General features: G+C 39.7%; 1 protein-coding gene across 6 annotated transcripts in view; it reads left to right on the top strand.

Annotated features, from left to right (window-relative positions):
* The window catches only part of LOC101160883 (FERM and PDZ domain-containing protein 4), an 82007-nt gene that overhangs the window by 34090 nt on the left and 20892 nt on the right, over positions 1-27025 (top strand). For all 6 annotated transcript variants that reach the window (XM_078932025.1, XM_078932030.1, XM_078932015.1 and 3 more), the window contains exons 2-4: positions 13273-13392; positions 22894-23045; positions 25435-25537. In XM_078932025.1, coding sequence (XP_078788151.1) covers positions 13355-13392; positions 22894-23045; positions 25435-25537 — 293 coding nt within the window. In that variant the 5' untranslated portion in view covers positions 13273-13354. The remainder of the gene's footprint in view (positions 1-13272; positions 13393-22893; positions 23046-25434; positions 25538-27025) is intronic.

The following is a 27025-nucleotide window of genomic DNA, read 5'->3' as shown; positions in this document are numbered from 1 at the left end:
TAAAAAAATGGGGAATTTCAGCATAAACTTGATGAAACACCGGAGCCTTGATGGGTAAAGACAAGGGAAAACCAAACTCTAAACTAATAATTACCAAACATAACTTCAAATACATCATGAATGAAATATCCCACAACAAGAATAAAGAAAAGAATCACAAAATGTCCTAAGAGAAGGTGTGCATACATTTACAATTTTTGTTTATCATTTACTGTTTGGTATCATAACTGAAGTGAATGTGAATGTAAACAGATCAAACAAACCACGCTAATTTAAATGTAAGCAGAAAAAAATCAGGATGATTTCTGCATGCATGACTTTTAGTGTAACATTCGGTGCTTAAAGGCACAGGTGTCACTGGCGAGGCCACTGACTGTGTGCCCTTTGTTTCGCTCTAAATCCCAGCAGTTTCATGCAATAGTAATTGTTTGTGTGGAGTGCGCAAGCAATAATTCCATATCCAGGTGTTTATTTACCGACAGAGCACTGCACATGCCACGCAATGGGTTGTGATCCTCCTTATAAACCAAAAGTCTTGACCAGGGGTGCATAAATCCAGGCCTCAAGGGCCGGTGTCCCACATGATTTCCAACCCTCCTGCCGTTGAAACCACAAACACATCTGATCCGGGTAATAAACAGCACATAAGCAGGTAAGGCAGGACTATCATAGCAGACGTTCTACAGTTTTCTAACTCTAATAGCAATACATTTTCAAGCTTTTTTTTATTTTTTTAAATAAATTCATATTTGTACAAGTTCAATTTTTTTCTAGTTATAATGTACTCACTTTTTGTACACAGCACTTTTTGAGAATACATCAAAAACTTTTTGGTGGAGATTTTGGTGCAGGTGCAACATTTACCATGAATCCAAATAATGTTTTGTTAACTTTTTTTGAGTTTCTAAGTTCTAAAGATGAAAGGAAAAAAAGAAAAACGTGTACAGCTGTGCAGTAACCTGGAGAACTGCAAAGTTGGATGCCAGAAATGCTTATTAGGACTTTTTATTTTAACCCTTGCGCTATCTTGGATGACCCTACCCTTACATTGACGTGTTCTCCCTACCATGACAAAGGTGGATCTTCTTCTTCCACTTTCGGCTTCTCCCATCAGGGGTCGCCACAGCGAACAAGTCGCATGGTAAATTTGGCAATGTTTTACGCCGGATGCCCTTCCTGACGCAACCTTCTCTAACCGGGCTTGGAACCGGCAGAGGTACCATGACAAAGGTGGATAAAGGTGGAAAGATTTCAAGTAATTCAAGGACACCTGTGAAGATCACAAATCATTGAAGGAAAAAGGTTCAGAGCAGTGTCTAGTGGGTCTAGATGACCCAACTGCCAATGTTAAAGTGCCTAGGATAGCACAAGGGTTACAGTCTCAAGCTTTTTGTTTATTCTATTGTGTATTACACTAATTAATTTTTACTCTAAACGGTTCATCACAGCTATCTTGGTCTTTTTTCTGCTTCCCTGTTTGTCCTCTTTAGCTCTAAATCAGTGTTTTTCAACCTTTTTTGAGCCACGGCACACTTTAACCTTGACAAAAATCCCGCGGCACACCAGCATCCAAAAAAAAAAAAAAAAAACAGAAATTCATGGTCTGTATAATATTGATCGACAGCCCCGCCCGCAATCTCACGTGCATTTTTGTGATAATTGTGGCCGGAAAAGCAGGAAGTTGCGGCTGTTTTTTTCTAAGAGATGAAATGAAAGTTAAATTAGAAAATTTAGAAACTGTTTGTTTGTTCGGGTTTCAAGGCGTTTCGCAAGGACAACTCATTGTGCACTGGCCCTGTAAGCCAATGCATCATGGGAGATGTAGTGTGAAAACTGCCGAAAACTTGCAGAAGGACTCGCGTCAATGAGCTTCATTGTATTGTCCACTTGTTTCACGGTCTGACACCGGACTCTGTGGAAAGCTACACCGCTAAAGAAGAGCTTTAGCTGGTATTTTTGTTAGAACTGAGCGACTTTATCAGCAGAATTAAGAACAAGGACGTGAAGACTTTAAGCACTTCTGATTGGTCAGACTGATGACATGTGATTAAGCCTTCAAGAATGATTGGTGGAGACAGTTAAAGGGACGGGACTTTTCCGCAAACTGTCATAGCTGCAGGGAAATCGCGGTACCGTCATTCTTATCAAAATTTCTTTAATAGAATTAAATAAACACAAAGAAAAAGTAATTTTAAGATCTTTTATATTCCTAACTACTCAGTGTTTTATCAGGGCCTGTTTGGATGAACAAAGAGCTGATATCCTGGAGATGGGAAATGTTTTTAGATCAGTGAATGATTAATGAGGGCAATTTCCCACGGCACACTTGACCATCTCCCACGGCACACTAGTGTGCCGCGGCACACTGGTTGAAAAACACTGCTCTAAATACACCATTATTGAAAGACATTTTCAGTCTGACATTATGATTCAAGAAGCGAGACTCAAGCTGAAGTGTTTCTCCATGATGATTGCAGTTCTTCCGGTGTAATCTTATTCAGCAACCGTTTAGCGAAGCTTGTTGGGCTCTGGTGTTTTCAGTCCACAGAATTATGCCTCAGTGCCAGGTGCAGATGTTCGCGTCAGTTGTAATATTTCTAACCCGTTTGCGTTTTGTTACGGACTGTATCTGCAAGGCGTCAAATGAATATTTCCACGTTCATTACCTCTTGGTGTTTTGCTCAAAGTGCATAAAAGAGAATGCAAATGCTCATTTGTCTTTTCTGTAACTATTCCGATTGATTTAACCCTTGTGCTATCTTAGATGACCCCACCCTTACATTGACGTGTTCTCCCTACCACGACAAAGGTGAATAAAGGTGGAAAGATTTTATGTAATCCATGGACACCAGTGAAGATCACAAATCATTGAAGAAAAAAAGTTCAGCGCACTGTCTAGTGGGTCGAGATGACCCAATTCCCAATTTTAAAGTGCCCAGGATAGCACAAGGGTTACGGCATATAGAGAGTCAGTCAGCTGTTATTTTAAACATGAACTGCAACTACAGTTGGTAGAGTTTTTGAAAATGAACCTTTGATTATGGAAGAGAAATTTCATTCATGATGTTTTCTATAAACTTGCAGAAGTTCTGCTCTCACTGGGTTTACTAGAAATCTGAGCAAACATACAAATCAACAACTCTCCAAAAACAACAAGCGATGTACTGTTTTTAATTTTGTGCTGCTTCAATCTTACTTTAGCCTCAGCTTTCTCCGGTTGGTGTGTGACATTTTTAAAAGAATCAGTGACATTTTGTGCTGGAGACTTATTGTTCAACACTACTGTGCTGAAAATAACCAACTGGAAACAGTCAAAACAAGACAAGATAAGATAGGATAGAGCTTTATTGTCATTGGTACAAGAGTACAACGAAATTGCAAAACTGTCCCACATTGGTGCAAAGAGAAGAAGAAAACAACAATTATTTTACACACTCAAAAAGTATAAAAAAAATATATAAATATATACGTGTGTATATATATATATATATATATATATATATATATATATATATATATATATATACAAATATGCAAATGCAAATCCACACCAGGTGTATATACAGTCTCTACATTCCTCCTTCTCCTAGAGAGACTAAACCATGAGTATGTGTGTTCATGAGGGTTATTGCTCTGTTGTAAAAACTGTCTCTGAGTCAGCACCCTTAGTCTTTTTCCAGAGGGCAACCATTTAAACACCCGGTGTCCTGGGTGTGTGCAGTCTTTCATGATGTTGCGTGCCCTCCTAAGACAGCAGGTGCTGTAGAGGTCCAAGCATTAGATACAACGGTTCTTGAAGTATTTACTTTTTCTTTTTCTTATTTGAAATGTTGATACTTTAGACAGCGTCACTTTCAATATGAAATGCTTCCTGGTAGACAAAACACTACAGTTGATCCAGGCCTCAGTGTATAAAATCCAGAGTTGTTAGTGTGGTGAATAAACAAATCAGACAGTTCAGGTATTATATTTATAGATTGATGTCTGAATAATAGGATCCATAAAGGAAGAGAAGGTTATAGATTTACAATTATTGAATTTGCCGCCTTTCCAGAGGAGAGCATGAAACTGCAGGTATCCAAATATACCCATCCAACAAGCCATTAAACAGTAAGGAGATATAAATCATTTATTTACCAAGCATTAACTAAGCTTCATAGATTTTACCATCCCAGCCTAGAGAAAAGTAAGACATATGCTGAGATGCAGTCTGCTTGTGAGTGGGGTTCTACCTTAAATCACAATAGTTGTATACCTGACAAAACTAATTTGAATTGCATTTATTCATATACATATTTATGGCAAAGCTGTCTTTAAACAAAGCCCTATGCATTTAGTTTAGCTTTTCCTTCTTCTCTTTGGGTTTATTCAGAGTGGACACATTTGGTTTGCTTAAAGTGAACCAGAGTTTGTTTCCCCTGTTAATCCGGAACAAATTTTCGATCTGAATTCACCTCTCGGACCCATCTTTTCATCGTTCCAATCGGACTGAGGTTATTGTTCACTCACAGTTTCCTCAGTCTGAATAGGCTCCATGCTCGGAGTGGAACAACCGGACCATAATGGCCACCGTCGCTGGGCAATATGGGATGTAACCAGAGTAAGAAAGTAGCAACCTTGACAATGAGACCCAGCGACTCATTGAAATGTGGTCAGATGAATCCAGGCTTATTAAAACAACTTTTACCGTGCTACACAGTGCTCCTCACACTGTTTTCCCGGCAATCCATTTGTCATAGACACTAATTAGTGCACCTTTATAGCCGTCAACTCCTCAGTGGTTGTTTTTCAGTAATCCTCCGCTGCAAAAGGAAGTGTTGAACCCGACGTTGACGTTCAAAAATTGGTCATCAAAATAGAAAGTTTGAATAAGTGAACTATCCAGACAAGGAATGCAAAGCGCAGCACTTCCATTATGCTTTCTCTCTATGCTTTGTCCCACCCTCTTAACTCCTGGCCAGTGACTGAAGAGATCTTTAGTTACGTGGTTTTGTTCACAAGCTTTAGTTTGAAACATAAAAGCCTGCTTGACGGCAGTCTGGATACAGACCAAACGCAAGGTTCAGGGCTCCATCCGGACCAAACTAAGCAAACTCAGTCCAGACCAATGGACTTTTCAAGTCTGAATACGCCCTTACTTGTGTAAGTGGGTTGACCCACTGGTGCATGTGAATGTAGGTTTAGACTACTGTTGAGGCCTCCAGGTCAGTGCAAACATCACATGGCTACAACTGTCTACGGACTGGGGTGTTATGTCCAATCACGCTGCCTCAGCAGAGTGATTAACATCACCACTGACTCCACCCATCCTGCTTTCCCTCTATTCAACCTGCTGCCTTCTGGAAGGAGGTACAGGTCCATCCGAACCAGGACAAACAGACTAAGAAACAGCTTTTTTCCACAGGCAATTACCATACGAATACACATACCTACACCAACCACACCTCACTCTGTGCAATAACCGGGTCACTGTGCAATAACTCAATATTTATTATGCTGTGCTCACAGTAACTCATCTCATTCCATTCTATTTTGCCCATACATATTTAATATTTAACAGTTTCTATACATATTGTTCATTTTTTTAGTTAAGAGATGTAAATACAGTATTTCTATTTCTATTCTATTTTATTTTATTTAACTTCATCACTCCAAGGCTGCTGCAATTTCATTGAATCCCCATGTACAATGACAATAAATGATTCTGATTCTCATGTTTATATTTCTGTTTAAATACTTTACATTTTAATACTTTTTATTTAGTCATTTCATAACCTGATCATCTTTTAACCAATTTTCTGTCACTGTTTTTTATTTCATGTGTTTACCACTTTAACCCTTGTGCTATCTTAGATGACTCCACCCTTACATTGACGTGTTCTCCCTACCATGACAAAGGTGGAAAGAGTTCATGTAATCCATGGACACCATTGAAGATCACAAATCATTGAAGAAAAAAGGTTCAGCGCACTGTCTAGTGGGTCTAGATGACCCAACTCCCAATGTTGAAGTATGTGCAGAGTGACTCAGTATTCCAACTTGTGTCTAGTTCGAACTACCAAGTGGTCTAGAAGCTAACTCCCCATTTGTTTTGGAGAGCTTTCATCCGCTGTAATCATCTCTTTATGAGCCATCCTGCATGCATGCGGTGTCCTCCAGCCAAAGCTTGCAAAAGTCACATTTCACCCTTGTCTCAAGCTGTTCTGTGCCATTTTAAGTATAATTAAGGACTGCCACTGCACACAGAGCTGTGTGTCTTTTAGGAGGGTGTGCATGTTGAAAGGACAGACTGGTGATTTTAAAAATGTGAATGGAAAAGCAGGAGGGGAAGAAAAGGAAGGAAGGAGATGATGAGAAAACAAGTAAACAAAGAATTCTTAACAGTTTCTGATTGGGTGCTGATGGAAGAGATGGAACCAGGGTGGACAGCTGTGATTGATGCAGCTGACTCTGTTTATTCCGGCTCAACCCAGACGTGGATCTTTGCATACTTATTGTGTCCGTGCAACTCTTTGCACGGTGACTATAGAGCTGTCTGAGGTGCTGAAACACAAGTAGCACCCTTGATTTGTATGAGCAACAAAAATTAGATCACGTTGTTATCGTTAGTTTTCATCATTTATTCTGTAGTCTCACACTGGTGCCATATTTCTGCTTTGATGCTTATCAGGGGCTTGTCGTGATTTTAGAGGGGAATAAAGATCTCAGTCCCACTAATCACTGTAAATACACTTCAGCTTTTATTACCATCCCAGAGAACAGTAAATTTGAAGAGGGGATGACTTAACAGCCCATGGTGCAGCGTGGCACAACATAAGAAATGCAACGTTTACCAGCAACCATAAAAAAAAAGAAATATAGTAATCACTGACTGCTTCTTATGTTGCACTGGGAGTCTGTCGGCTCAGCAGCTTTATGGCAAAAAGAGACACAAACCATAAACCAAGACTGGTATTATCTCAATTTCTCTTATTTAAAATGAGACACAAATTTGGTATTTGCTTTTTCCAATCTTCCATAGTTTTTTTTAAATGTAAATCTCTCCTTAAAGTCTCACCCGGATAATCTCTTGATCTATTGTAGAAATGAATTATAATTGTCGTTTTTAGCCAAAACAATTCGAGGACATAGTCTCTGCAGAGCAGCAGTAGTTCAGTAGAAATTTGCCTTGGAGTTGTGGACGGAACTCTTGGCGCAGAGCAACCCTCCCCCCACTTTCCCTCCCCACTGCTGAGAGCTCTCAGCCTTTCCTGCTAGCTTACAAGTCCTCACACCCCCAACCAAACATTACCGGGGGAACAAAAATAGCGAGCAATATTGGAGCTATCCAGCCGGACTTTTTTTAGCCAGATGCCAGCTCGGACTATTAGGGGTGTTGCGATACATTTTGACTACTATTCCATTCATATGATAATTTGTGGTTGACAATAGGGTTTATAGTAGATAGTTGTTATAATTCACTGACTTAAAATGGATCCAGGACATTTTTGGCCAAATATTCCACCAATGTGACTCAGAGTTAAATATCTGGGTACTGAACAGTCCAGGTATTTTCCAGATTCCTAGGCTTTTTGAAAGATAACCAAGCGTAAGTTAAATATCCTTACAAATAAACAAGTAAACAACAATGAATGGCAAATCTATTCACATTTTAGTTTCGTAAAGTTCAGTCCACTGTTGTTTTTCCAGATCTAAAGGAAACATTAGTAGAACATTCTAGCACACTGTATAGTCACATGTCTTTGTTGGACTGGGATGATGAGATTTTTTGGGGCGGAGTCACTTGTCAAAGTTTGACAGGTGACTCCGCCTCAGTCACAATCATCTGTTTTTAAAGACGTCACACACCACCACCTGATGACGACCCTGATGAAGGTGGAAGGTATTCCACCGAAACATGTGGGTATGTTTTACATTATAAAACAAACCAGTGTCTGATAAAAAATAATTTAAATAAGCAGTATAATTTTATCGACACAATGAACCTCTTTGAATCATGTTGTCTGTGTATTTCAGAAAAATGCACTGCACAATTTCAACTCCTATTGAGTAAATCATTTGAGATTTTTCTCTTTACAGTTTTTTAGAATCCTCTCAGAACATTCATGTAGTTTTTCAAAGCCGTCAGGCAATTTTCTCCACTTCCAGCGAAGTAACACGCAAAAGACGCTGTGTCGGTGCTCTCCAAGTGTGCATTCAAACAACCTTCCTAAGTCGACCGGCGTTTAATATTCAAAGGGATGCATAACAAATATTCAGTGTGCATACTTAAAGAGTTTGTTCTATTACTGAGAGCTCAAGCTTGTCTTCTTTTCCATGTAAGCACTTTCAGGCTGGTTTCTAACAACGTGTACTGATGTTTCATTTATGAACAGTACGAAGAAAACGTGAGGAGGAAAAAGCAGCAAATGGAACAGGGAAAACAGAGCGGGTGCTGGACCGCATGAGGGGGGTGGGAGGTCATGCAGTGGCTGGACTTGTTTTGCTAAAAGCAAGGAGTGATAACTCGAGCATAAACGTGGAAGACTGAAGTCCCGTCAGCAAGCCAATTAAGTAAATGTGGGTGACAGATTAATGCCTGATTCTTTTCCATAAACAGGAGCGCAGATCAGTTTCAGTCAAGATGTCGGTCCTCTCTGCAAATGCACCTTCTTTGATGAGACTCACAGATGCAAAGATGGATGAAAATGTCTTGGCATCTATAGGATAATGACAGATGTGACAAGTTAATTAACCCTTGTGCTATCCTAGGCACTTTAACATTGAGAGTTGGGTCATCTAGACCCACTAGACAGTGCTCTGAACCTTTTTTCTTCAATGATTTGTGATCTTCACTGGTGTCCATGGATTAAATGAAATCTTTCCACCTTTATCCACCTTTGTCATGGTAGGAAGAACACGTCAATGTAAGGGTGGCGTCATCTAAGATAGCACAAGGGTTAAAAAGACAACTTTATATGGTACAATTACAATTGCTAGTGTCTGATCTGCCACTTCAGTCTTCAAAATACTAGGACTCTATGATTTATTTATTTTTCTTAATCCACATTGCCCTACCTGATTGGCAAACGTCCTGCTGATTTATTGTTAGACAACAATAATTACTATCACTGCACGAATTCAAAATCTTATAGAGGAAATGTATCTCATTTCAAGTCAATTTAACTATTTTGAGATGATATAAACACAGTGACTATCAACGGAGATGTTTCTAAAACAAATGAGCATTTTCACTTAAAAAAACTGCTAAAAAAATCTGCCAATTGTTGTATGGTTATTTAATGGGAACATGTTCTATATCTAGGATTTTATTTGGCTAAAAAAGATGAATTCTACCTCAGTGAATTGTTACCTTTGACGCCTTTATTATTTGAATTAGAATTAGGTAATTTGTCTTGGAATTAGACAACTATACTGCTCAGCTTTACCTTCTTAACTATGTCCGTTTTTTGCAAGGCTGAGATCTGGTGACCACAGAAGCTTTTCCTTCTGATTCATCCAACAAAAGATGCTTACACTCTGATTATAAATGGATAGATGTAGTCATTAATGGCATTGATTTAGGTTGTGGGACTTATGCTGAATTGGTACTCAAGAGCCAATGTACGCAAAGACAAATTTACACCATTATACTGCCACCACCAGCTCCAACGATTGATTTACCACACAATAGATTCATAATTTTAATTTTTTTGTGTGTGTCTCTGCTATCTAAGTGTTGCAGATTCATTATTATATGACATTTTTCCAATCTTGTCTTCAGTTTTGATAAATGTACAGATGACCCCTTGGCTTTTGGTTGTCCGTAGTGTCACCTTCTGTAGTCCTCTGCTGCTGTAGCCCATCAACTACACGTTTCAACATGTAGATGGGCTTCTGCCACAATTTTAATTCTTATAACCAGTGCTGATATCTGCCAACTTTCCTCTGACCTCTCTACACAGCTGCTGTCCACTAGGATGTGGTCTTTCCTTGTTAGAAACGGCTTTTTGTATTAAAGCAGTAGTTAGAGTGTAACAAAGCTGTCTGTAAGTTACTTTATAGGTTCCAACTACAATTTCTAACATCCAAATATGTGACCACCTTCATGTTATCACACTGTGTTTGTCAAAGTACCTCTATCAAAACTGTTACTTCCTATCTTTTTATTATAGCTCAGTGGCCTTGTGGTAGAGTGTCCCCCCTGTGACTTGAAAGTCGTGAGTTCAAATCCAGACCAAGTCATACCAAAGGGTTAAACCACCAGCTCACCGCTCCCCCGGGGGGTGGGTCAAATGTGGAGAACAAATTTCACACACCTAGGTGTGCAGGAGCAGGCAATTGTTTTCAATTAGCAGCGGCTAAATACTTTACCATTATTACTTCATGTTCAACAGGTGACCAATATTTGAGATGCTTAGGGTTCTTGAAAAACTTAAGATTAACGCCGTGAGCAGCAACTTTTCAGACGTAATGATAGTTCAAATGATAAATCAAAGGGGTGTTGTCGTCTGACCCATTAAGCCCCAAAGGGCGAGAATGTTATGGCGCACTTTGGAGTGAATCTGGAATGAACCAACCTCTTGCTTTTGTGGTGTCATTTTGTACGTCGAAAGGGTCGTTTTTGCTTTTCTGTAGGAGAATAGATGGACTTTTCAAAGTGAAGATCTTTGCATGGCCTCTTTTCTCCTTCATTGCCTTTCTACACAGTCAACATAGAATGCACAGTATGAATATTACTAAGTTTCTATTAAATGCTTCTCAATTATACAAGATTTATCCTTTATCTTTAAACCAAAGGGCTTTTATGAAAGCCTCTTGACTTCAAATTTATTTAAGTTTAGTCATTTTTCTTTTTCTTTTTTTTACCTTAATTCTATTTCCTGAAATATTTGAGCCTTAGTAACAGCCATGTACTGTTGTTTTTTTTGTGTACCTTTTTATATTTTATCCACCCAAACAAAGTCTATTGTAGAAGATCAGTCTGCCCTCAACAGCATTCTGGTAAACAGAGGAAGCATAGAGCTATGCTTGACCTGAAATGACCCTTCTTGGGTTCTAGAGTGTAAAGTGAATAGAATCCACAATGAGCTGAGCTTTACTCCACTGACCTTGGAGAGTAAAATATAGGCCATCGCGCCATACGGGAGAGCTCTTTGATTTTGTTGTGCATTTTCGCCCAGGATGAGGATGTTTCAGGCCTCCTGCCCTGTTTTTGCAGATTCTGCTCATAAAAGAAAAGTCAAACAAAGTTACTCACAGTCCAATGAGTAATGAGCAGCCGTTTCACTGACTACGTCCTCGTTCCTCAGTCTAGATCAACAAAATACTACTACAACTTGTTTATATTTATGTTCGTTAGCATGAAGCCAAAAATATCTGAATTAATACAAAAAATAAATTACATCAGCTTAAATTTGATCAAACATGTTTAAAAAATTATATATGTATTATAAACAGCACATCAAGACTTATATAACTAAATGCTTTGCAGAAATTTCTGGTTTTTCAAAAGCTTTAACTGCAGCTGAAGTGGCTAGACGCTACAATATCTAGAAATAAAATATGAAATAAATAAAAAAACTCAAACTTTGTCACATGTGGATACACTAGACACCATTGAGTAAAATGTCAGTATAGCAGCCAGCCTCACCAGAGCCAATAAAAACTGAAATGAAATCTTTAAGAAGGAAAATAAATAAAATACTCAAACTAGATGATAAGACATACACAGAATGCACGTTACACTAGCAGAGACGCCGACATTTTAACTGAATAAACCGGAAACCTACCAACCTCCTTAGCCCAGATGACCCATCTGTAACCAAAATGTTTATGTATTAATAGATATTGACGTCATGGACGTGACTTATTTGGTTTCGAGAGTCCGCCCTTCAATGCCATTGTTATTTATTTGTTACTCTCAAATAGTGCAGCTTGCATCTCTTGCACTTTAACATTCTCATACTGTTTATAATTATTGCACCTCATGTCTGACTGTTTTACATCTATTGCATTTTAGAACATACATTTGCTGCACTTACTTTTGAATGTTCTGATGCAGGCTTTGCTTCATCAATAGTGACAGTGTCATTTGTTCATCGGAGGTTCGTAATTTACAGACGAGATCGCCAGATGATTTTGCATTATGTCCCACGTACATAAACCCTTCAGAAATGAAAGCGCTTCTCTGTACAGCTGCACATGCTCATTCATGCACACACACATATAAAAAAAAAAAAAAATTACTCACACAGCGTGGATTTGTTTTCTGTCTGATGAAAGGGATTATGGGATAAAGAAGGCAAGGCCAGAGCAGTTTAGTTCAGTTTGGAGCAAAGCTGCTCTATGCAGCGGCACGATGATAAATACAGATGAATGTCTGACCGCACACGGGGGGATCCGTTGACACGGCGGTCAGCGTGTGAGCACGGGAGCTCGGAATTGGAGTTTGACAGAAGCCGTGGATCTGTTTTTGCTTTCGGATAATCAAGAGAAATCCACGCTTTTTTTGGTTAGATCTGTGGGGAATGAAACGAAATCAGTGGAGGAAGGCATCTGTTCCTCCAAAGGATTAGCCGCACTTTTGCTTCAAGTTGAAGCCTCGATTGGCACTTTTTTTTTTGTTAACGAAAGCGTGGTAGCTTTCCTGTTTTGTTTTTTTATTTTATTTTATTAATAATATCGGCAGCGATGACATAGAATGATGCATCAGCAGCCCCATGCGGGACTCAACCGGCTGGATTGCTACGGCGATGACGTTCTCATATAGTACGCATTTGAATTTTTTGGTTTATAATTTGGAATTTTTTTACAGCACTACTACTGTTTTAATTCCAAATGTTACTAAAGAGACATAAATATATTTTTTGCTCATTTTAGAAATATTTGCTTGGTAATCAATACATTTGCATTAAAAAAAACTTTCCAAATAAGAACCTCTTATCTCCAGTTATCTCTTTTGAGCTCCTCATTAAGATGATCTACAATCAGCAAGTCTCCTGCCACATCCATTCTACCCCTGCTCTCCTTAACTCCATGCCCCCCTCATACATGTAATCATTGATTTGTTACTCAACCACGCTTGACTGCACACCACGCCTTTTATACCAGGAGTTACACTAATTGGCCTGAGAGGTTTCTAACCAGCGGTTTCATCGAGAACCGTAAGGGTTTGTGATCTGAGATGAAGGCGCTAGACTATGGAGTTTCTCCTAAATGCTGTTAAACGTTTCAACTGATCTGCTGTTGATTATTTTACTCTGAAAGTGAACCTTCTTCTTTTCTGTTCAGCCACAGGAATAAAGCTGCGGGGTGGCCACCGTCCAGCCCCGGCTCCTGGGGAGGACTGCAGGGGCCGTACAGCTGGGAGAGCATGAATATTGCTAGAGATGGACGAAACTTCCTCATCAAGTATGCTTAATCCTAATCTTGCACTCACACAGCTGACCTATATCTAGTTGCATTTCATCCTGGATCTCTGCAGAACAAGAACCTAAAACTGTGCATTCAACCCAAAAAGCGGTGAAAAATACTTTAAGACTCCAATCATCTTTAGATCAAAGCGTTCCCAGTGGTCTTTTGATTATAATTATGCTGTTTTAAGACAAAATCAAAAAGCTTGTGTCACCAACTTGTTGGCGTGGAGCAACACCAGCCCCCTTCCCCCTGCTGGGGCTTAAGCAGGTAGCTTGTTATCAACCCAGAATGCCTGCATAGTAAATGTTAAATTATTGCCATTGCAGTACGCCTATCAGTACGCCTATCACAAAAGAGGGTGTGAATTGCGCTGAAGGTTGCATTAAATGTTAACAAACATGCCTAAAACAATATTTTGGCAGCTTGAAGTATGTAATGAATTAAAGAGAGCCCCTTACGCATTTGACCAATCAGATGGACCCCTTTTATGTGAGATCCCCGCCTCCTATGTAAACATCTGGAGTATATTCTAAGTTATGTTGACTCTTGTTTAGATTAAACTGTTGCATTTAATCAGAAATGATGTATCAATTTGCTTTTTGTTATTGTACCTCAAGTCATATCGTCATTGCAATATTGATCACTAATATTGTGAGTTTTCTTTATACTGTGCAGCCTAGTTTCTACGTCACGAAAAGCTCCTGTTCCAACGACAATTTTGTTTTCTGCTCTTGATCCACGATTTGAAGAAGGAAATACTCAGGAATGACATTTTGGGCTGAATTTTTTTATGTGCGTGTCTTCCATCATCAGAAAAATAGTGTATTAAAAACACAGTTTTCATCGGAGTTGGTCTTTTAGTATTTGTTTGTTACCAAAAATAGGACTGAATTAGAACGTTATAACATAGGAAAGTCGAGAAATGTCAACTTAAGAGTTGAGACACTTTTGTTTCTTAGGATATTGTGATCGGTTGTCGGTTGACAGGGGCTACACGATACGAGGAAATCTTGCGATTTCCGATGTTAGTCATAAATATTGCGATGAGGATAAAACTTGCGATAACTGAAAAAATAGCAAATCAAATGAATGCAAAATTTCCATTTTACTGCAATAGTTTAAATAGTCAACATAACTTGAATTGTACTCCGAATGACCCTCGTCTTCAGAGGAGGTGAGCATCTAACATAAAAAGGCTGGCTTCCTGGGCCAGGCGGCCCTCTCTCCACGCAGGGAGAGGGATCCCTGAGTTCTTTGGCAAGACCAAGAGCTGGGGATCACATCACATCTGTGTCCGTGTCCCCGTGGTGTAGGTTCTGGTCTTTGCCCCTGAGTGCTGGCCTTCTCCAAAATTTAAACTGTGGGTGAGTCTGGTCGGGTCATGTTCACAACACTCCTTGTGGACCCACACCACTCTTGGGCGTCCTCCTCCTGGGCAGGGGTGGCCCGGCTCCTGTCTTGCTCTCTCCTGGAGCAACCGTGGGCGGGGTGGGTGGCTGCCTGCCCTGCCTCGTGCCGAGGATCGGGAGATGCTCAGAACTCCTGGGTGGCGGTGGGCTGCTTGTCTGGGGCTGGAGGGTGCTCTCCTGTGGCTGGGCCCCCGTGTTGGGCTGGAGCTTGCACTCTCTGTCCCCCCATGCCTCCCTGCTCTCTGGCTTTGGGGGCCCCCATGGCGGTCCTGGTGGCTGGCCTGGGTGATGGATGCGATTGCACGGCGGGCGCTTGTTCTCTATCTGCTACCGTGCGGGTGTTTCGGGGGGGGGTCCTGGCTGCTGCTGCGGCGGCGGGTACCTCGGCTAGCACCCTAGCAACTGACTTAGAACTGGTGCGGACCAGGGGAGTCCGACTGTTTAATTACATTTTAGCTCTCTTGGTGTGGGGATGGCTGGGCACTCTCCCTCCTTCCATCATCCACTTTAGGAGAACATAAACACTTACTCGAGCACAGGTGTTAGCTCAGTTTTGCACAAATATTTTGCGTTTGTTTGCATTGTGTACATGTGGACGTGTTTGTATGTAACCATTTTTGGAGCCAACAGGTATGTTTCTTACATTTGAGTGTGGACAGGCCCCCACCTCTTTTAGATTTGTATTACTACTAAACCTGACCGTATTGATTATAAACATCCAGCAACTTATTGCTTTATGCTTCCTAATGGTTTTATCCCCCTTCTATAATCCACCCTCCTATCCCCCCCTCCTCTCTAACATCCCTCTCTCTTCTTCCCTCCTTTTCTTTTGCGTCCAGTCCAACAAAAAATAGTTACAAGTATAAGTAAGATAAATAAAGTTTAGCCTTAATTACAAAAGGGGTTTATTCAAATATACACCTCGTGTGTCAGAAGATCCACAGCCTCTATTGTAACAGTAAACTGTCTAACACAAGAGGCCTTCAGCTCTCATCTGTTTGCTAAAAGCTGTTGGACAGGACAAGTTTGAGTAAAAGAAGAAAGAAAAGGAAACATAAAAGGGCTCCATCCGATTGGTCTATGATGTAAAGGAGTCCATCCAACTGCTCAAATGCATAAAGGGATTGATACGATTTGTTAAAGACTTCAAGCTTCCATAAGATTGTTTTAGCACATTTAAGCTAACCATTTGTTGCAATTTCGTCATCGTTTGCGATATGCATATACAACTTGTTCTCATACATGTGATACAACTTGATATCGCAATCAGGATATATTTGCGATGTATTGTGCAGGCCAATTGGTTGATATAGTAATAAATAACATTTCAATCTCCATGTTAGCCTTTAAGAATGTTATTTTCCTTTGATGCTTTGTAACACAAAAATCATAGCACTGAATTAACCCTTTTAGCCCAAAGCATAATTCACTTAGGTTAGGTTACCTAAGTCTCCTTAACTTGTTATATAACTCGCTTGGCTTTGTTTCTGTTAGATCATATCTGACCAATTAAATCCATCATAAGCACAGTTTATTGTCCTTCTTAGAAATTAGGATGAACATTATATAAGTTTATGCATTTAAACATGAAATAAACGGCTTAGCCATGAACCGGTCTGAAAATGTGGGTGACGTAACTTTAGATAAAGCGATACGGAAGAAGTTGAATCGGGCATCTGGACTTTTAATCTTCTTTCTTGGGACGTTCTCCACTCATCCAAGTGGCTTCATTGGTCTGAGTGGTTCAAGTTGTTGCGCATTTGCAGTGTTATTATTAAAAATATATATATATATATATATATATATATATATATATATATATATATATATAAAAAGCTGTTAAAACTTCATCCTTTCTAAATTATTTGGACTTTTTTCTCACCGTAAAATTTTTTACTCATGTCTTTTCCAAGACTTTCTGTTCCTTCTTATGACCAATATCCAGTCAAATCAAACTTTATTTATATAGCACTTTTCCTACAAAACAATAACACAAAGTGCTTTACATTAAGACAAAACAAAATAAATGATACGAAAATCAGCACAAAAATTAACATAGATTAGATTAACATAAACATCTCCGTATGTTTTGGTTTTTACAGTCCAAATGGTTAGAAGACCAGTGGCAGAGGATCTCAGGGTCTGTGATGGTTCATATTAGACTAAAAGATCTGACAGATAAGAAGGCGCAAGACCGTTAAGAAACTTAAAAACTGTTAAAAGTATTTTAAAACCAATCCTGAGCATATGGGGAGCCAATCCATGATTTAATATTTGATCTAAAATAGCTATGAAAGCGTGTCCCCTTATAGAAGACCATCATGGTTTTAATGGAATAGACCGTGGGGGCAACATTAATTGGAAGGGAAGCAGTGTTGATGTTTCAAGCAGTTGTTTATTGGGGAATGTGGGAAGAAGATACAGAATCGAGTCAGTCACTTTCATAGACAGATGTCTGCACAGATGAAGAGGTCTGGACTGGAGTGGACATCATAGGGGGGGGGGGCAGGTGATGTCTGGACAGAGTGTTAGCTAAAACATTTTTGCCCATCAATGAGGTGGATCCCATCAGCTCTGTTCCAGGACAGATTAAAATTGTCAATAAAAACAAACGTGTTCAGGCTGGAGGCAGACCGGAGCCAGGTGCTCAAACTCAGCAGCCTGCTGAAATAAAAACAGTCAATGGAATGGAGTTTGAAACAGTAAAAAGTCTGATGAACGCCTTTTTAGTCGTTTCAGACTCTCTATAAGACGTATCATTAAAACCGACATGTGAAATCAGCCTCCTGACAGCGGAAGGGAAAGAGCGCAGCAGGTCTGGGAGTTTCTCCAGGATATCCAGAACCATAGCCTGAAAACAGTGAGTGACCGCGTTAAAGAACTGGACCTTCCTTATTATGGGATCCCTGATAAAAGCCGTTGTCGGGGCAAACAGGGGAGGCGCAGGTGTTGCACTGACAGGGAGCCTACCTACGTGTGATGGCGGCGAGGCCCTGCTGGAGTGGAACCGGACAGCTTCCTTCAGGATCCAACGGGGGGAGGAAGATGCTGCTGACCGGGGAGCTCCAGCCGGAGACGCTTGTCTGATCCTAAAGAGTCTTTAGCAGTGATCCTCGGGGCCTGAGCCGGGCTGCTGCATGCCACGATGCTCCCGTGTTGAACTCCGTGGCGTCTCTCCTAAGAGTTGATTCTCTTGGTCACAAGTATGAGAAATTATTTTGATTTAATTGGCTTGACCTGTAGTTTTTACAGTTTCAAAAATCTGCCAATGTCATAGTCCTCTGGTTCATATTTGACGATTTAAGAGGGAAAAATCCCTAGATAACCTAAATGACATCTTTATGTAAGCGAAAAATTAAGACGCAAAAGAACTTTGCATTTAATTCTAAATCTGTTGTTGAGTAAAGAAATTGCAGAAATTTCAAACAAACCCTAGTCATAATCCCACCGCCGCCATACATTTAAGATGAAAAAAAGCCTAAAAGACATTGACCAAACATCAAGATTAGATTCAACTTTATTGTCAATGCACATGTGGGTGCAAGGCAATCCAACAAGTAGTGCATGATTGCAGTGTGACTGACTTGTTATATAAACAAATTAATTATTACTTCAAATCTATACTTTTTTTTAATACAACTTTGTTGAAAATTGGCTGCACTGACTCTTTTAGAAGGGATTACTGTCCAGCAGTCTATCCAAACTAAGTCTATTTAGGCTTCCATAACCTTTAAACTTTAATATGCTATCATTTTTAAACATGCTAACTGAAGCCTGTAGAATCTGAAATGACGTTCTGTTCTGTTTTTTTGGTCTTTTTTTGCCTTCTGAATAATTCAAAAGCACTTTTGCTAAAGGAAGTAATCTTGTACATGACTTTTGCATTGTACGGCTTGACCATAAGGTGAACTCTTTGTACCATCTGGTCCTCGGAACGAAAGAAATGTTGCAAATTTTCTTTTTGCAATTTACAGCAATGTTTTCATTTCCCCCGACTGCTGGATAGTTTTAAAAGACAAAAAGACTAGGTAAAATCATCTCCTGGCAGGTATGATTTTTTTTTTTTTTTTAGGGGTTGCGTGTTCTTTTACTACATGACCAGGATCCGATCTTTTTATTTCGGCTTACCCCTGACCCCTTGCCGCTCGCGCTGTCCTTCTGTGGGATTAAACCCTACCAACCCTGACAGTGAAGATGAGCCAGCGCCGCAGATTAGAACATGCCTCATTACATACAGATTTAGTTTGAGGTTTCTCCGCCTTATGTACAATACAGAGCGTTGCGATAATGGAAGAGAGAATGAGGAAAAAAGAATCAAGGCTGGAGAGTCAAACAGAGGTACAGATTGACCCAGACCGAGAAGATTTAATACGACACATTGTAATACTAAATGTCTACACGACATGGATATCAGTGAATAAATCCACGCAGGTCTGAGAAGAAGGTCACCGGTAGTTATGCATGGGGTTAAGATCTTTCTATTGTAGACTTTGCAGCAGCAGAGCAGAACTTATGTGGAAACATCAAACAACTGTTGCTATGGGAGATGCCTGAGCTGCAAAAATGCAATGGAGGAGTAATCGACTTTTATAAATTAAAAACGTTTTGAAAAACAGCTACCTTATACCTTAGATCCAGCATGATCCTCCTGAGAACCAGGGCATTCATTCATGACCTCTATAGACTCCATTTTATCTCTCCAGGAAACCAAACTTCCCATTATCCCACCCAAACACATGAAAAGGCCAGGATGTCCTTATTTAAGCATATCTAGAGAACTTCAAATTAGTAAAGGGTAGATATATCCAAAAGCAAATGTCCCCTGCAGAAGACATATACAACCTGGAGCAGGGGTGGGTCATATATCTTTCTTTTATTGTGAAACCCTATAATAAAGTTTTATTAATTCACAATCCTTTTAATAAAATAAATAACACTATTTATGAAATTTAAAAAAAAAAAAACCAAATAACTGTGATTTTCAAAGACAAAAAGTCAGGAAAAATATACAGATACATTAAAAAGAAAAAACAATAAATAGTGGATCTTCTCCCGTCATTTTCCCGCTGAGACTTTGAGGGCTGCAGCTCCTCACACGTCTCAGTTTGTTCTAAAACTGAGCAGCTGTGTCCTTCACGTCTGTTTCTCATCCAGTAACAATGAAAAAAGCACATTTCTCTGTCTTCTGCTGCAGCTAAGCATATATCTACCTTTTCACCAATACATTGTTCCCTCGTTTAGTGCAGGAGTTACGTTCTACAAATAACCGTGATCGATGAAATCCACAGTCTGATTACAGACGTTTATGGCAGTAAAACTCCTCACTGCACACTTTCTACACTTTTCTCACACAGACATGAACATTTTCACACCTTTTCTCTGGTTTAAATACACAAACCTTCATAGAAATTAAGTCCAGGATCTTAGGATGAAAACAAAGAGCTGATCATCGATTACAGATTTCTGCAGATCTGAAGAGCTCCGTGTTTCTTACAGGAGACATGGCACAGAGGAGATTGATTGACAAGGTCTCCAGCCAATCAGGACACAGAACAGGGTACGCTGTTTAAAAAAAATGCAGCATAATCGCTCAGAAAGAATGAGCTAAACCGCGAAAGATGAACTGCGACGTAGAAAGGGAAGACTAAGAAGTTCTATTTGACAGTGATTTTTAGAGGGTTTCAGGTTGGAGCACAGACTGCAGAAGGAGGGAATAAAATGTCACGTCTTGATCGTGTGGCCAGATAAAAATTAAAAAAATTGTTCCGTTTGCCGGACCAAACGTGGAGGCCAGCCGGATCCAGCCTGCGGGCCGTAGTTTGCCCACCCTTGACCTAGAGGGATATCAAGAAAATAATAGTTTAGAAATAAAGGGAACTTTCACCAATTTTAAACTATAATTTCAGCTTTAGTTACATACACCCATGCAGGGGGTTGACCTGTACGAGTCCTGCAGGTTTTTGGGTTGTAAAAAGGAGCGGCTCCATCTTTAAAGGGAGAGTAGGTGTTTCTTCCACTTCCCTTGAGAATTGTACGGCAACCTCATGGGACGTCATTGAAATGGACCGTATTGTCGTGCATGTGGTTAGTGTATCGAGAAGTACTTGTAAGGATAATAGAAGTTGCTCGCTCTTATGACGTATGGGTGGCGCTGTCAGATGGTGTCCTAATGCCATGCTCTAGTCGTTAGAAAGGTGCATGTATTAGCTCCTTACAGCACGCATGGGTTGTGCACACGATACGCGAGGGCCCATCGGACGCCCGTAGGATGCCATCACAAACTACGCTCTGTCTAATTTCCTAATTTCTAATAGTCAGGCTGCATGCAAGGAGTGCAAAATTATCACTTGAATAGCAGGTCTGGGCTCCTTGAAAATTTGCATTAGTGTTCCCTATGACCTGGCGTTCATAAAAAAAAAATACGTCAATGAATATTTTTGTACTACAGGCTCACCGAGAAGTGCATGGCCTTGATATTTCATGTGGAACACCTGCATGCCCCATACAGGTTTGCCCAATTTCAGCCACAGACAGTCCATGTTCCTCTATAAGGACAGTTATGACAAAGACTTAATGTTAAAAAAATATATAAATATATAACTTTCCTGGTTTAAAACCCACAATATAACAGGGGTTCTTCTTTACCTATTTTAGTTACTTTGTACTTTTTCTACTTTGCATCAATATCTTTATTAGTAATGCCAAAACTGTGCAGAACAAACTCATTTTAAAACTCAAATCGTTTTAGAATAGAATACTTTGCCCTTAGTTTTGGAAGCGTGGCCGAAAATTAACCATAAGCCTCCAAATAAGACAGAAATATACTTATTTTAACCAAAGAAAATTCAAATAAATTACAGAATGTACTTTTGTTTATCGTTCTTCAGTATTTTAGAACAGTCTAAACACCTGTTTGTGACAAAATGGCTAAAAATTGGTTCGACTTTAACAATCTATAAATGCATCTGTACAATTCTTGGTTTAGAGCTGCATATGGTACAATTCTTATTTTGACATTGTACTTTGTACTTTTGAGAGTGGACCAAGCTTACTGAAAAACATTGAATAGTTACTAGAAATGATTCTTAGGAAGCGCTACCAAAAGTAGCCCTGACCACGTAGATAAACATTTCGGTCAGCATTAAAGCCTGTTATATAGCCCTTTGACTGTATATATTGATATTGCCTTTCCCTTTACTGTCTTTTGACATCTTAACACAACACTTTTTCCAATAGAGATAAAATGAAGTTTCTTTTTTTCTTTTTTTTAACTACTTAACGTCTTTACTTGCATTGCTTCTTAACCAAACCAGGAAGAGCTCAGATGCTCACTATTTCAGCTAATGCTAATGTCTAATTCCTTTGTTTTCATCTTATTTTTTGGGATTCTAAATTGTGTTATTTAAGTGAAACTACTTTTTTTGTGTGTTGATTTTTCAAAACACAAAGCTTAATTTAAGTAAACTTTCACACAGTGTGTGCACACATTTCCTTCACCCTCCAAACTCAAAGGTGTCGCTTAGGTGTCTCGTTCAAAGCTGAGAGGCCAAGAGTCAAACCATCAACTTAGTAGTTGATATTTGTTTTACCCCCAGACCGGTGCAAGCTGGCTCTTGTAGTTTATGCCCAAAGTGAAGTTTCTTGAGGCTGAGTAAAAAGAGGACTTTTAATCTCGAAAGTCTTTGGACTTTTATAAACCTTTAAGTGCCAATTTGGTTTCACATCATAAACCTGAGGCGTTTTATGAAAGGAGGAGGAGGAGAGGCAGCCCTCAAGCCTAAAACACCCTGCGTCTGAGTTCTCTGATTTATGAACATCTTATTGAGCTCCACAAGTCGTTTATTTCTATTTTACTGTTATCTCTTTGAGCTTTTGCTTCTGTGGGGATAAAGTCAATGTCTGACCTTTAATGTGCACCTCGTTGTGGTCTTAAAGATAGCCTCCTTTGAGCAGCTGGATGGATCCTCATCAGTCATAATGCCCTTTACCCACAATGTCATTTCTAAGTGGGAACTTTTCACGCCACTCATGATGAGCGGGCTTTTATTCGCTTCATTAAAGAGGCTTTCGTTGTTTTTATTACCAGCCAAGGATCCCAAAGCAGCTCCTTGGAAGAGGTCCACCTGGATGGAGTGCCCCCTGCTCCCCGTCTGGTGGAGATGCGGAGAGACCCCGTCTTGGGTTTTGGCTTTGTGGCTGGCAGTGAGAAACCTGTGGTGGTCCGCTCTGTCACACCAGGTAGGCACCAAAACCCAAACTCGTGAACCTCAAATATGTATTTTCAGGAACTGGGAATTTTTGAGTTATGGTGTATTTATAAATACATTTGGGAAAAGTCAAACTTTTTGCTCCTGTTTCAAAAAGTGGCGCTAACTTTTCCTAAAAGTTCAAGTTACTATATTTTATTGGACTATAAGGTGCTTTGAGCTCAACAAAACACTAAAACTCCTCCAGGTTCTTGACTACAATACCCTTAATGCACAAGTCATCAGTTGACCAAAGTCGTACCGAAACATTTAGACTGATTTTTGAGTGCCGTGTTCCAGGTCAATAAACACAAGCAGAATTTACATTCTGGGCACACTGTTGATTTTTTTTTAAAGTAATAAAGGATTTTAAGTGCATTTTATAGGTTGATCATTACTGTGTGTGTTTATGACGAGTTACACACTGCCATCAACAGAAACACATCCATTTCCTTTCAGTCTGTGCATTAACACTGTGTAACCCTTGTGCTATCCTAGGCACTTTAACGTTGGGAGTTGGGTCATCTAGACCCACTAGACAGTGCTCTGAACCTTTTTTCTTCAATGATTTGTGATCTTCACTGGTGTCCATGGATTACATGAAATCTTTCCACCTTTATCCACCTTTGTCATGGTAGGGAGAACACGTCAATGTAAGGGTGGGGTCATCTAAGATAGCACAAGGGTTAAAGTAACACTGTTGATCATTGTTACATAATAAAAATAGCCAACCAATTATCATTTTTGTTTTGTTACAGAGCCGTTACTCATTGGAGTTACCAGACATTTTGTGTAATAAAGACTCAGGTTGTGCCTGAATTCCCTCACGGCTTGGTGCGCTATTCGGGGCCTTTGCCATTTTGTCCTGGTGTCCAGATCTACAATTCCATAATGCAGTGCCCTAGACATTTCCCGGGAATTTGCGAAAAACTAGTGTCTATCAAAAGCTCACTAGATTAGTGAAAACTGATCCCAATGCATTGCATTTGAACCATTTTTTATTTGACAAAAAAATGTTTTCAACATCCGAACACGGTGGATTTATTACTAGTCAAAATGTTTGCATTTATTGGGATTTTACTTTGGCAAACGGAGGACATCATGTTGGGTGTTCAAAAAAAAAAAAAGTAGTAATGATGTGTCCAGATCGCATTAAAGTGCAGGTCACTGGATCGTCTTGCACTATATAGTCTTTTAGGGGAGTTTGAGAGAAATCGGACATAGCCTCTTTCAAAAGGGGAAACTGGGCGGGTTAACAACTGAACAAACAATTTTGATCGGCTAATTGTGCCAATTGGGGCCAGTATAGTTTTAAACACAATCCCACACACACACCCTTCACAACTTGGAAAAGCAAATAGAGATTTAAGAGCTACTTAAAGGGTCCATACCATGCTTTTATTACGCTTTTTTAGGGTAAAATATATACATATATGGTAATATATTACCTTGGGCACACTAAAGAACAAATTATTTTATAAAGTATTTTTACAGTTAATTTTCCTACTCGGAAGTAAGAGGACTAGATCTCTGAGGCTCCGCCTTTCTCTCCTTGTGGGTTTCGCCCAATTCATTTAGTTAGTCTAGAGTCGGCCTCGGCAGCGTGTCTGTGTTTCTCCCACAAAAACGAGCAACGTCTGACCTTTTGCAAAGACGGATGTGCATATAAAAAGGACGAGTTTTAGCCAATCACCGCTAGCTCCGCAGACAAAGTGTGTGTTAGCCTGGGGGCGGTGCTGGCATCGCAGACTCTTTTTGGAAGGGGCTGTTCTTCACTTTGTGACATCACAATGTGAGACTCCGCTCCTCGATTGGGAGAGGCTGCTGCTCAGAGTTCAGGTTTTTAGAGGACTACTCAAAAATGCGTGAACGGATCAAAATACTGCTTCGGGGTTGTTTTTTGTGAAGAATCAATAATACACTTAAAAGCTCAAAAAGTTAATTTTGCATGATATAAGCCCTTTACATTTATTGAGGTCAAAGACAAGAATGTTCATGTAGAGACAATTCTGTCCAGAAAGTGACGACAGATGTAAACTGTCTGACACTTAACCTTTGAAAGATTTAAAAATACGTGATTAAGATGCAGTTAGTTTTCCTGATTGCTAGTCACTTTTATTAAAGAGTAATTCATTTGATTACTTTTCTTTGTAAGATTCCATCACTGTTTGTTATTCATCACTGAAGCTGAATTCTGATCAGGCACCTGAACTGATGAATAATCAGTTTAAACGATGGAAGTAGCTAAGTAAAGATGTCCGCTCTGTGGAGAACTGCTTTCCAGAGATCCGCTCTGCATATTACTATCCTGAACTGTCTCAAAGCCACCTGTCTGCATTCGTGGAGCAGTGTGATCAGCATGCTTCTCTTGGTGTGTGCAGGTGGTCCATCAGAGGGGAAGCTGCTGCCAGGTGACGAGATCATCATGATCAACGACGAACCCGTCAGCTCGGCTCCAAGGGAACGAGTCATCGATCTCGTCAGGTAGACATCTTTGCATGCCTTTCCTGATGCCAGCGTAGTCCTTTTCCACAGCTGAGAACCATAAGCGCTAAAGAGACTTGCTCAAGGACACTGAGACTGAAGAACCAACGATGGAGCCGATTGGTGGCTGTTCAAACCTCTGAGATACCAGCACAGAAGATTAGCTTCAAAGCAAATTGGTTATGTAAAGGTTTCAACGCGTGGGTCTGACTTTAACTGCTTTTTATTTATTGTTTTTACTTCTGTCAACAGTAAAAAGGCTGGCACTACTTTATGGTTTTTCTCTTCTTTTTTGGGTCGTCCTCACTCATTCCCTCGTTGAAATATTTCCACCTTTTTTAGAGCGTTTAACTTTTCTGTCTGTGGTCAATCCCTGTTTTTCGAACGTGTTCCTTTTGAAGTGACCTCAATGATGAATTATCTTTACGTTAATGTAAAGCAAACATAAAACCATGTCATTACAAATAGAAACCAACGTAACCAAAGACTTAACTCTGCATCCGATGTAAATGTAAGACCCTATAGAAGTCACAAATCCACATGCTGTTAAGAAAAAGTAGCAGTTAAAGTCACAAGTATGTACTAGAATGTACTAGTATGTACTCCCTGCCCCCCACCCTCCCAGCCCCCTTTTGACCCAGCCTTTACTGGCTGAGAGGCTACAACACGTCCCCCATCTCTGCCTTGGATTCATTAAAGTTGGTTATATCTCCATAGCAACCATTCTATTTTCTGGTCGTCTGGGAGTGACAAATAGGTCTATGTAACTTTTAAAAAATTCAGGAAACACAAATTATCTGGAATTCCTTGGCAACAGAAGTTTTTCAGTAAACCGCGCCTACATTCCCAATCTATTCATGTTGCGTGACATACTGTTTGGTTCAGCTTGAGCGGACGATTCCATTTACACAATACTTCAGTAAAGAATATGCAAGCAAAAGGGACACATGCTAGCACCTTTAAAAATCGACAAACTGAAAAACCAACAACATTGTTCCCCAAGACGCTCCTCAGTGATGCTGGGAGACGTTTACATTTTCAGAAGGCAAACATTCGAGACGGTGGCCTCTTCCTGAGGACAACCTACTTGCAGCTCTGCTGTGTGTTTGCACAAAGTACATTTTTATACTGTAGTTTAAACCAAATATCTAAACTACTGTTAAACATCTCACATTCGAGGGAATTGAACCGTCACTCATAACTGCAAACATCTGTTCCGTTACGCAAGACAGGTAAACAACGCTTCACTGCTTTTTTGTGTTTTTTAAATATAAAATGTCACCTTTTTGGAAAAAAAAAACTCAATTCAATCACATAAAATCGTATGTTTTTCCTCATGATTCCAGAATTTCAGTGTGCTACAACAAAGAGGAAACAGCACTGTTAGACTTTCACCTTCAGAAAATGTTAAAGCTTGTTTTCATGCTAGTTTTTCAATTGAAATGGGAGCAAACTGTTTTATTTCAATTAATTTTTACAGGCATTAAT

The sequence above is a fragment of the Oryzias latipes genome, chromosome 2 (assembly GCF_053564925.1).
Source record: "Oryzias latipes strain Hd-rR chromosome 2, Olatipes_Hd-rR_3.1".
NCBI lineage: Eukaryota > Metazoa > Chordata > Actinopteri > Beloniformes > Adrianichthyidae > Oryzias > Oryzias latipes.
This window is presented reverse-complemented; position numbering and strand designations above follow the sequence as displayed.